General features: G+C 36.4%; 1 protein-coding gene across 2 annotated transcripts in view; it reads left to right on the top strand.

Moving 5' to 3' along the window:
• Window positions 1-6,291, top strand: part of Pcf11 (PCF11 cleavage and polyadenylation factor subunit) — a 25,399-nt gene extending 19,108 nt beyond the window's left edge. For both annotated transcript variants that reach the window (XM_052712512.1, XM_052712513.1), the window contains exons 11-16: window positions 422-527; window positions 1,681-1,864; window positions 2,639-2,794; window positions 3,229-3,321; window positions 3,966-4,001; window positions 5,220-6,291. In XM_052712512.1, coding sequence (XP_052568472.1) covers window positions 422-527; window positions 1,681-1,864; window positions 2,639-2,794; window positions 3,229-3,321; window positions 3,966-4,001; window positions 5,220-5,435 — 791 coding nt within the window. In that variant the 3' untranslated portion in view covers window positions 5,436-6,291. The remainder of the gene's footprint in view (window positions 1-421; window positions 528-1,680; window positions 1,865-2,638; window positions 2,795-3,228; window positions 3,322-3,965; window positions 4,002-5,219) is intronic.
• The last annotated feature ends 5,634 nt before the right edge of the window (window positions 6,292-11,925 follow it).

Below are 11,925 nucleotides of genomic sequence, written 5' to 3' on the forward strand. Positions count from 1 at the left end.
CCTTAATTAAGTTATAGATACATTATGGGGTATAATAAGTTATGGTAAATTTCCATAGTTGAATAATTGAATTGTTTGTGGTATTTTTTGAAAACCAAATGTAATTGGGTTATAGTAAAAATTTTAACAGTATCTAAAGATTGAACTATCTTCATGGCCCATGGTTGTTTTAGTTAGTAAACATTACTGCAAATGTTAATGTGCCAATTTTTACTAGTCCATCTGTATTAGTTTGGTTTGAAAATAATTTGAATGTTGAGGAAACAAAATTTTAAGAAATTTTTTTAGGTTCCTTGGCCAGTAAACTTCATATCAGATGTACTTATACCAGATAGATTTCTCTCTATATATTAGTAACCACTGTTTTGCTACAAAGAACACAGGGAATGTAGTATTGAAAAATTTATCTTCTCAACTGCAGAGGTAAATGAGGCTGTTGCTCAGCCTCCCCCTGAAGAGGAGGAGGATCAGAATGAAGATCAAGATGTTCCAGATCTTACTAATTTTACAATTGAAGAATTGAAGCAGTATGTGATCTGTTTTTACATTTTTATTATTAATGTGCATGTGCTTGTGTACATGTATAATGTGTATGTGTAAGAGTGGAGGTACATGCATGTGTTTGTGTAGGTTAGAGGGTGACTTTGGGAGTTGGTTCTCTCCTTCCACTGTGGATTCTGGGCATTGAACTTACACCATCAAGCTTGTGTGATAAATACCTTTATCTGTGAGCTATCACACTGGCCTTTTGATCTAATATTAGAGTCAATTATTTAGATAAAGTGGCTTGAATCCCACTGCTCAAGTTTAATATTAGGCACTAATATTATGTATTCATGTTTTTAATCTTTAATCTTTCTTTTTATCATCATTTTCTTTCTTTTTTGAGATGTCTCTTTAGCCTAAGCTGGCTTTGAACTCTTGAGTGTTGGGATTACGAGTGTGAGCCATCATGTTCTACTTTCAGATAGCAAGGAACAAATGTATATAAATAAGAATGCAAACATTAGGGGCTGGAGAGATGGCTTAGTGGTTTAGAGCACATACTGCTCTTCCAAAGTCCCTGAGTTGATTCCGAGCACCCACATCAGATGGTTCATAACCTGCATCTTAAGCTCCATGGAATCTGAAATCTCTAGCCTCCTTGGGCATCTGCATCCATGTGCACATATACAAATGTGTGCATATACACAGACAGACAGACATATTAAAAACAATAAATCTTTACAAATAATGATTTTTTTTATTTTTTTATGCATACTATTGTTACTTAGAACTTTTAACTTTTTTAAACTGGAGTAGAACATTTGAATTATTCAGAGCATTGAAACTGTAGGGAGGTAAACTTTCTTGCCATATCTCTATTTGTCATGTCTTCTATATATTGATAGTGACTCCATACTAAGCAGAAGAATAGCTATTGCCTTTTTAGCTAGCCTTTAGGGTTATTCCACTTTTAGCCAAAAGGAAATAAGAAACCAAGGCAAATTCATAAGAAAGTACGCTCCATGTTTCTTGACATTTAACCAGAGTTAAAGTAAAAAGGGTCAGTGACACACTAACCTTCACTTAAATCTTTCTGGTTTGATTCCTGTTAAGATATGGAAAACTTAAGTATTTGTAATTTGTTTTTAAGCATTGTCATTTCTCAAAATTGAAAGACTTTCTTTTTCAAAATAGACGTTATGACAGTGTTATAAACCGGCTGTACACTGGGATTCAGTGTTACTCTTGTGGAATGAGGTTTACGACATCCCAGACAGATGTTTATGCAGATCACTTGGACTGGCATTATCGGCAAAATAGAACTGAGAAAGATGTTAGCAGAAAAGTCACTCATAGACGTTGGTACTACAGTTTAACAGTAAGTAATCCATATGCTTCTGAGTTACCTAGATGTCATTTATATTCTGAAGTATATCAGTTTAAATAATTGCTGGAAGTTAACATAAATTTTCTGAGTAAAATTTGATCTGTAGAATATAGACTTTTTTTAGATTTATTATTTTTGCATATGAGAATCCTGCCTACATCTCCAGCTCCATAGGATCCGATACATGTAGCTTCCTTGGGCACTGCACCCATGTGCACATACACAGATATACACATTATTAAAAACAATAAATCTTTAAAAAATACAATTTTCTAATTTTTCCTTGTTATACGTACTATTATTACTTAGAACTTTATTTTTTAAACTGGAATAGAATATGTTTGCATGCTGTGCACTACATGCAGGCAGTGCTTGAGGAGGCCAAAAGAGGGTGTTGGACCCCTTGGAACTGGAGTTAACAAATGTTCATGAGCCTATGTTAGTGCTGAGAACTGAATCCTGGTCCTGCAAGAGCAAAAAATGCTCTTAATCACTGAGTCATCTTTCCAGCTCCAAAAAAATTTAAATGAAAAATTATTTTATCTTAAGTTAGTGGTACCTGTAGAGTTAATAGGAGACCCTGTTGCCAAAAAAAAAAAAAAAAAAAATATTAGTTACAGGGCTTCAAAAACAAATACATTAAAATAACAACAGAGCATATTGTATGAAAATGTACCCTTAATGTTCAGTGGATTACAGTGAAGACAAAGCAGTAAAAGCTTGAACATTAATAAACATAATCCTGTACATCAATTCCTTTTTAAGGACTGGATAGAATTTGAAGAAATAGCTGATCTGGAAGAACGTGCAAAAAGCCAGTTTTTTGAAAAAGTTCATGAAGAGGTTGTCCTCAAAACTCAGGAGGCTGCTAAAGAAAAGGAGTTCCAAAGTGTTCCTGCTGGACCAGCTGGAGCAGTTGAGGTAATAGAATGGTGTCTGAATTCCCTGGCAGTGTTCTTCACTTGCTTTACACACATTTATGTTTTTGCTCAAGCTTGGTAGTACAGAGATCAGGTATTCAAGAGTAGGCCCAGCATACAGAATTGGATGCCAGTCTGGCCTACATGAGACATTGTTGTTAACAAATATAAAAGAATTTCTTCTAAGCTTTTTGTTTTTGAAAACAAAAGCAAACCCTGCCAAAAAACAATTGTGGCTGTTTCATGACTAATGTGGGTTAGATGCCATCAGTGACTAACAATAGTGAAATGTTATTAACCTTTTATGTGGAAGGTTGGCACAATCCAATTATTTATTGGACATTGCTTCAAATTTTATATTTCTTACTTAACTTAAAATGTTTGTTTTTACTTTAATGGACAATGTACATTTGATTTTACATGATTCTATTTTAGAGTTGTGAAATCTGTCAAGAACAGTTTGAACAGTACTGGGATGAAGAGGAGGAGGAATGGCACTTAAAAAATGCTATTAGAGTAGACGGAAAGGTAATTCGTTATTTATTTTTTTTGTTTTTCAAGACAGGGTTTCTCTGTGTAGCTTTGCGCCTTTCCTGGATCTCGCTTTGTAGACCAGGTTGGCCTCGAACTCACAGAGATCCGCCTGGCTCTGCCTCCCAAGTGCTGGGATTAAAGGTGTGCGCCACCAACGCCCGGCTAATTCCAGTTCTTTATTTTATAAGGAAGTACTAAAGTTCATGTGTTAGAGTAAACTAAACTTACATTTTGAAGATGATTCATCATCCTTTCTGGGTTTTTTGGTCAGTGGAAATAATAACTGGATTTTAAAAAGTCAGAATGTTTCCTTTGGAAGCATCCTAGCAACCATATGGTTCTACACTTAACCTTGTGTAGCAGGCCATATGAGTGTGATGCTAGACTCAGAAGTAGATTTCTGCCTAACTACACTGCATTTCACCATTAAAACTGTTATTCTCTTGAAAACAAGGCTAGACATTTTAAGTCCACAAAGCCAAGTTTAAAGAGAGATAAGTGAAAAGTAAGTTTGTGTTTTACTTAATTTTTTTGACCAAATGATTTTTATCAACCTTTGATTTAAAATTTAAAGGAAAAAATATTTCAGAACGTATTAGAAATGAACATGCATGTGAATAGCTATTTTTTTTCTTCAGATTTACCATCCATCGTGTTATGAAGATTATCAAAATGTAAGTTATTTTTAGATATTGTATATATTTATTTATATTAACAAATTTTAATCTTTATATATATTTTTTATAGTAGGTTATTCATTAAATGTTGGGATTAGACAGCCTCTGATGTACATTGATTTGTCACTGATAAAAATACAAATAATTAAAATTTGAAGTATTGTTTTGGTCTTGCTTTCTATTTACCTGAATCTTCATAACTTTTATTGGACCATCAGAGAAATGTTGAGATGAGAAGGACCACAATGGCACTAAGTTTCTAGGGCCCTGGGAAGAATTTACTAATTTTTTTTTGTATGTATTGTCTAGTCACCTAGTAGAGGAATGACACTTTAGGCTGGGTGTGGTGGCACATGCCTTTAATCCCAGCACTTGAGAGGCAGGAGGATCTTTCGTATTTCAGACCACCCAGGTCTGAACATAGTGAGTTCCAGGATAGCCAGGACCACATAGAGACCACCTCAAAATTAAAAAACAAAAAAAAAAACAACAGAACCTTATTGTGTCTGCATTCATGTCTTTGAATGCTAGTTGCACATATATGGAGGTCAGAGGACAACGTTCCGTGTTAGTCTCTGACTGCCCTTGAATTATTTGTTTTTATTGTGATTATACCAGGCTAGCTGGTCTGCAAGTTCCCAGGGATTCTCTTGTGTATCCGAATTTTATGAGTTCTGCAGATTTGAACTCAGGTCCTTACAGTTGCATGGCAAGCACTTTCATCCAGTGATTCATCTCCCAAGCTCTAGTATTAAGTGATGACATAAATTATAAATATACCACTCCAGTAGCCTTAGAAATTCAATCTGTTATATTTGTACCCTGACTTCTAAATCAGTAGAACATGTTGCCTACTGATATTGTGTTTGATATAGATTATTTATTTAGATCACTAGAAGATTAGTGTTTCCTAGGGTATTTTTTTGATGTGTAGATTTTAAAGATTTTGAGTATTTAAAATCCATATAGACATGCAAATTCCCAAAGTCCAAATAAGGTTATCCTCTATAACAGTTAAATACTGAAGCCTGTCTAACTTATTTTAGTAGTGTTATGTTAATGTGCATACTGAATGATCAGTGTTATTAGCTTATGGAAAGCAAGCATTGTAGTTGAATGTGATACGTTTCTTTGTCCGAACTAAGGGTCTTATAAAACTGTTACTTAATATGATTTGAACCTTCATTAGTACTTATAGGGATTTTCATTTTGTAGACATCTTCTTTTGATTGTACACCATCTCCCAGCAAGACACCAGTTGAAAACCCTTTGAACATTATGTTGAACATTGTCAAAAACGAATTACAAGAACCCTGTGAAAGTCCCAAAGTTAAGGAAGAGCAAATTGATGCCCCACCAGCCTGTTCCGAAGAAAGTGTAGCAACACCCACTGAAATTAAAACAGAAAATGATACAGTTGAGTCAGTTTAAATAAAATGAGAAAGGTATGGTATTGTTTTTTTAACAAAAGCTGCTGTTGGATCTAGAAGGTGAATTTTTTATGTATATATAGACATATATCTATATAAATTGTCTAGCTGAGGCAGGGCCTTCAGCTATCATTTGGTTAATAAATACATTTTAGTATTTGCATTTCCTACTGCCTGCACAGTTTCAGGTGCTTGTTGTGTGAAAGTTCTGTAGATGAGTGCAAATTTAACAAAATGAAATTGTATGTGTAAAAATGTACGATTTTCACTTGTGAACTGTAAATTATAAATAAAAATATTTTTGCTATCCATGGAGTGTAATATTTATGCACACCATCAAATAAAGACAGTGTTTCTATACTTTTATTGGGTAAGAATGGAACTCAACAGCAACCTTAATGTGAGATGTTTTTTTTCTAGTAGCTTCCCAGGACTTCAAGAAGCAAAGTTCAAACTTAGTTTTTCTCAAATAGAGAAGCCAGAGTTTAAAAAAAAAAAATATGAAACAGTAGGACTTATGTGCTTACATATAGATATGTATCTCCAGCTAGAATCATCCCTATCCATTTTTGGAAAGTACGTAATAAAACAGTAATGCTTATTCTTGGACTCGGATACTGATGCCATCAGCAATTAACAAATATATTTAAGTACTAAAAGTGATTTTTTTAGAAAATATTTTTCAAATTGTCAATTTACTGCAGATGAACATATTTCTATTTTAAGTTACAGGGATTCTGTGTAAGAATGTTCATATGAAAAACATGGTTAACTTTCCTTTGTTGGTTTTGATTGAATTAGATGGGATACCATGAGATGTTAATATTCATACATGTAATAAATTGAATGATGAAGAACTTTTGTTTGTATTTCTTGAGTGACTTTAGAATGTGACCCTTTCTCATGTGTTTTAAAACTGCAGTGCCAGCTATAGGCCACACTCCTAGATACAATAAAGATAGGGACAATTAAGTAAGACTGTTTTGTGGTGGCAATTGGCAGGCTTTCTTCATGTGATTTCTTTGGTTATAGCACCAAAGGCTACTCTAGTTTATGAATAAAATTTAGCCACTCCAAAAGTACAGTGTGAAATCTGCTTTTGTCTTACTTTATAATCAAGGTAGATAAATACAAAAATGTAAACACTCATACCAAACTATTAAGAGAATTAAGGAATAGTCTATAGTAGTGGTCTTTGAGTGTAAGAATGGAATGCATATTGATAGGGTTATCAATGGAGAGTTCAGTTTGAAAGTTAATTTTTTTAAATGTGTGTGGGTATTATGTCTTATATGTATGTCTGTGCATCATCTGTGTATCTGGTGCCCAAGGAGGCTAGAAGAGGGCATTAGATCCCTTGGAACTGGAGTTGCAGCCAGTTGTAAGCTGCTGTGTGGACACTGGGACCTGGACTTTGGGTTTTCTGCAAGAGCAGCTTGTGTTCTTAAACCGTTGAGCCCTCTTATTTTTTCCAGACATGTATGGTTAAACCATGGTAATTTGGTGCATTTTCATGCAAGCAGACCAAACTCCCATATATATTAAAAAAACAAAAACAAAAAACCAAGCCACAAAAACCTTAATGGTCTCCAGTTAGAAGCAAAATATAAATGCATTATAGGACAGCACAACTGATGCTATACATGAACACTGCTGTGAAAGAATTGTACTGTTCAATAATGTAGGCCATATTTCCTGCTGCACATTCTTTTTTCTTGTAAGACCACTGATAGCTAGGCAGTGGTGGCGCACGCCTTTAATCCCAGCACTCGGAGGCAGAGGCAGGCGGATCTCTGTGAGTTCGAGGCCAGCCTGGGCTACCAAGTGAGTTCCAGGAAAGGCGCAAAGCTACACAGAGAAACCCTGTCTCAAAAAACAAAAACAAATATATATACATATATATACATATATATATACACAAGATTAAGACAGTACATAAGCCAGGCATCACGTATGCCCTTAATCTCAGTACTTGGAGGCACCTGGAGGATCTCTGGATTCAAGACCAGCTTGGTCTACAAAACAACTTCAAGATCCTGTCTCAAAAACAAAACACAACTAGTATGTGGGCATAACAGCTCATATGAGTGCCTAGGCTAGGTGCAACTAGTGGTATGGCCAGGAGGCAGTAAAGATACTTAAAGAGCTGCTATTGAAATTAAGCTCTGGACAAATGGGTTTAAGACAAGGAATGAATTGTAATAGAGGCATTACTGCTGAGAGCTTTTTTTCTGGGATGACTAGTGGAATTCACATTTGGAACTGACAGTTTCTAATTCTCACTTTCTCCTTGTAAGAGGCCAACTGTGACATAGTGGGTCTTAAGGTCACCTGATAAGAACCTCCAAGTTGACTCTGAACAGCTAACCATCCTAGAAATGAACAGAATTAGACTTCAGCTCCCAAAGATGGAAAATGTCTACCCACAGCTCTGGAGATAGAAGCATCAACTACAGCTGGGCGGTGGTCGTGCACTCCTTTAATCCCAGCACTCGGGAGGCAGAGTAAGGCGGATCTCTGTGAAGTGGAGGCCAGCCTGGTCTACAGAACAAGATCTAGGGCAGGCACCAAAGCTACACAGAGAAACCCTGCCTTGAAAAACCAAAAAAAAAGTATCAACTGCACTGCAAAGTACCACAATACAAACTAAATCTTCAGAAGACATCTTCTGAATTAAAAGTTAGTTTTGGGGGATATAGTTTAGCAGTTAAGAGAGCACTTTGGGCTCTTACAGATAACCTGGGTTCATATCCCAGCACCCTCAATGAGAAGATGACAACTTCTGTACTTCCAGTACCTGGGGATGTGATTCTTTGGCCTCTGTAGGCACCAGGCACACACACATGCACGCACGCACACACACAGAGGCACTCACACATAAAACCCTGAAAAAGTTGAAAATTTTGAGTCCACATAAAAATAGTTTATCAGGCGGGCAGTGGCAGCGCACGCCTTTAATCCCAGCATGCGGGAGGCAGAGCCAGGTAGATCTCTGCGAGTTCGAGGCCACCCTGGTCTACAGAGCGAGATCCAGGACAGGCACTAGAACAACACAGAGCAACCCTGTCTCGAAACCAAGTTTGTCCTCTAAGTGAGACTTCAGGTCGATTTTACAATATCATTTTTCCCAATGTAAAACTTTTGATCTTAGATGTCTGGAAAATACAAAATCCAGCTAAATTCTGTTGGGAAGGGCTATGTAAATAGTGAATGGCTTAAAGAGAATTATATTCTACTTCATTTCTCAGTAGCTGACATTATAGCTGTATCAAAAAGTACATTAAGAGATTAATAAAAATTGTTCAGGAAATTCTAAGGTGTCTATAAGTATGCCTTCAAAGAGGAGATAAAATGACCAGGTGTGGTGTAACCCCAGTCCTTCTAAGACAGGCAGGAAATTCCAAAGTGAAAGGTCAGTCTAGACTCCATAGGCCCTATATTAGTTAAGTGCTGAGGCTATACAGTGGTAGAACATTTCCTTATGTGTAAGGCCCCATGTTTGAGCTACAAAATCAGAAAATGTGCAACGAGAGGAATGAAAAATTATAAGGCTCTTATCAAGAAAAGCTTCAATTTGTGGGCCAGCGAGATGATCAGCATTTGGTAAAGGTACTGACTGCCAAGTCTTAGGAGCTAGGTACCAAAGAACCATGTGATGGAAATACTCCCCCAAGTCGTTCTGACTTCCACTGCAGCATGTGTGATCCTCTCCTCTACCCACAGAAATAACAAAATTAAGGGAAAAAAAGGTGGCCTAAATTTGTATGATGGTAGAAGTTCTCTAATTCAAAACGGCCAGTTCCTTGAAGTAGAATGTTCTTCAGCAAACAGTAAACCAAGAGTCAAAAATTATCCATAGGATGTCCAAGGCAAGGACATGGTAGAGGGCATCAAAGGTAGCAGTGTGTCTTGAGTGCATGGGCAGTACAGGGTACAATGGCATGGTCCTAGCTACTTGGGAGATTGAGACAAGAAAATTACTTGAGCCCAGGGAATTTGGGCAAAATAGTGAAACTGTCTTATTTTTAAAATAAACAAGTTTATGGAGTACATGAGGACAAAGGTATAGAAATAGTTGCCCTAAGCTGGCCCCACTCATAATGCCTAGAGTTGATTTATGGGAGATCATTTGTCTTATCACCTCATGTTAGAAAAACAGAGGTAGGAGCAAGAGGCTCAGCAGTTAAGAACACTGGCTGCTCTTCCTGAGGACTCATTGGAATCCCAGCACCACTATGGTAGCTCACAACCTTAACTCCAGACCCCAGGGTTTCAATTGTCTCCTCTGGTCTATGGGGGCACCAAGCACACTGTGATGCACAGACAAAAATCACATACAAATAAAAAGTTTTAAAAAAGAGACCAGTTAAAAACAAACTAGGTGTGGACAACTAACCATTACTAACTAGAAGTATAGTTTCCTATCTGAAAACAATTCCTATTCTCTGGAATGTTGATATGTCCACTCCAGTATGAATCTGCCTTGCTTCAATTGAGAAACTGCTTTTACTGTCAACTTACCTTGAAATCTATGCAATCCCATATCTTGATAGTTTTATTAAAACTGCTGTATCAATGACTTTGCCAAAACCAGTGTATTTTTCCTTAGCTTAATTGTAGACCATTACTTTTAAAACTATCTTCCGATTTATAGGACAGTGCATGTTTTTATTTGCTTTTTCTTTTTTCTTCGTTTTTTGGTTTTTTCGGAGACAGGGTTTCTCTGTGCAGCTTTGGAGCCTGTCCTGGAACTAACTCTGTACACCAGGTTGGCCTCGAACTCACAGAGATCTGCCTGCCTCTACCTCCCTAGTGCTGTGATTAAAGGTGTGTGCCATGGCTGCCTGGCGTGTTTGCTTATTTTTATAAAAAAAAGATTTAAAAAACAAGTATAAAATGTCTTCTTTCATGCCTGCTTTTTGTGGTCTATAATGTAATCACTTAATTTGGTATAGATTCTTTCCAAACTTAAAATCCACTTAAGATTGAAGTGAGATTACAAGCATTTTCTCTATTTTTTTCCTCCATTGCACTATAACCACATGAATTAATGCCTGTAGACTGCATGTCTACCACTATTATTTGTATTTTCTATCCTTTTAATAAAAAAAAACATTCTGAGTATGTGTTTACATCATGTAAGAATGGGTGCACACGTGAGACAGCAACTTGTAGCAGTCAGTTCTTTGCCACCATTATGTGGGTTTTCAGGCTCCAACCCAGGTTACAGGTTGACTCATCTTGTCTCTGTACACCATCTTATAAACATAGTAAAACTTACTCAGCTGTTCTTTATGGACCTTCCTCATTCTAATTAACTGTAAAGTGTTACCGTGACTATGGTTGTCTGTCTGAGCAAGGTATTTACAAGACTTTACATAGTCATTGCTTCATAGGTAATTTATATTTAAGTTTTTGAATTATGGTTATATTTGCTTCATATTCGGCAAGTATTCTGGCCTACTTTTCCTCTGGTGATATTTCCCAAGGATAGATTACTTTGGGGTATTCTTTTATGATTTTATAGTTCTTGGATATTTGTATTTTCCTAAATTATCCAAGTCAATTTTCCAAATTATTAGTGTAGGTTTTGTAAAAGAATTTATTTTTGGGGGGCTGGAGAGATGGCTCAGAGGTTAAGAGCACTGGCTGCTCTTCCAGAGGTCCTGAGTTCAAATCCCAGCACCCACATGGTGGTTCACAACCATCTGTAATGAGATCTGATATTCTCTTCTAAATAAATAAATAATCTTTAAAAAAAAAAGAATCATTTTTGTTTTTTTTTTAAAGACCTCTATATACCTTGCTCCTCTTGTTTCCAATACCATTTTCTCTTCTTTCTCAGATTTGCTGGGTCCATTGTGTAGGCTTATCTATTCTATACAGTATAGCCCAAAAACTGAGCCTTTCCTATTGGAAGTAGCTATAAGCACTGTTAGTTTAGTCATAGTAGGTTCCAAATCACTCCTACTAATGCCATCCTGATCAAATGTGACCTGTTTCTTCATCTGTAAGAAATAAACACAATACAGATTAGGTTTAAAATTATTTGCAAATCAGTTGTCACACGCACTGGTTTCACATATTTAACTCAATAAATTCCTGACCCACAAAAGGTCTCAACTGCCCCAGTTCTAAAAAGAAAATAACACATTAGACTGGAATGACTAATCCCATTTCCCCTTCCAACAGTGAAAATACTTTGTTTGTAGCCTATCAGTTCACTCACCTGACAATCAGATCAACCCATACCTTCAACAACACAGTAGCTAAATATTCTAGATGCTAGGAACACCCAGATGTTGAAGATAAGATGCTTACCTTCCAGAATGCTCACCTCCTTAGGGAGGGGGTAAAAACCAAATGTTAAGTAGGTGATTACAATGTGTGGTATGATCTAATAAAGGCTTTGGGAAATCAGGTTTTGAGGGGAACGTGCAAAAACAAATAAAAAAAAAAAATCAAGGATGTGGTAGGAATCCTAATGCAGG

The sequence above is a fragment of the Peromyscus californicus genome, unplaced genomic scaffold (genome assembly GCF_007827085.1).
Source record: "Peromyscus californicus insignis strain IS unplaced genomic scaffold, ASM782708v3 Scaffold_4__1_contigs__length_199733344, whole genome shotgun sequence".
Taxonomy (NCBI): Eukaryota; Metazoa; Chordata; class Mammalia; order Rodentia; family Cricetidae; genus Peromyscus; species Peromyscus californicus.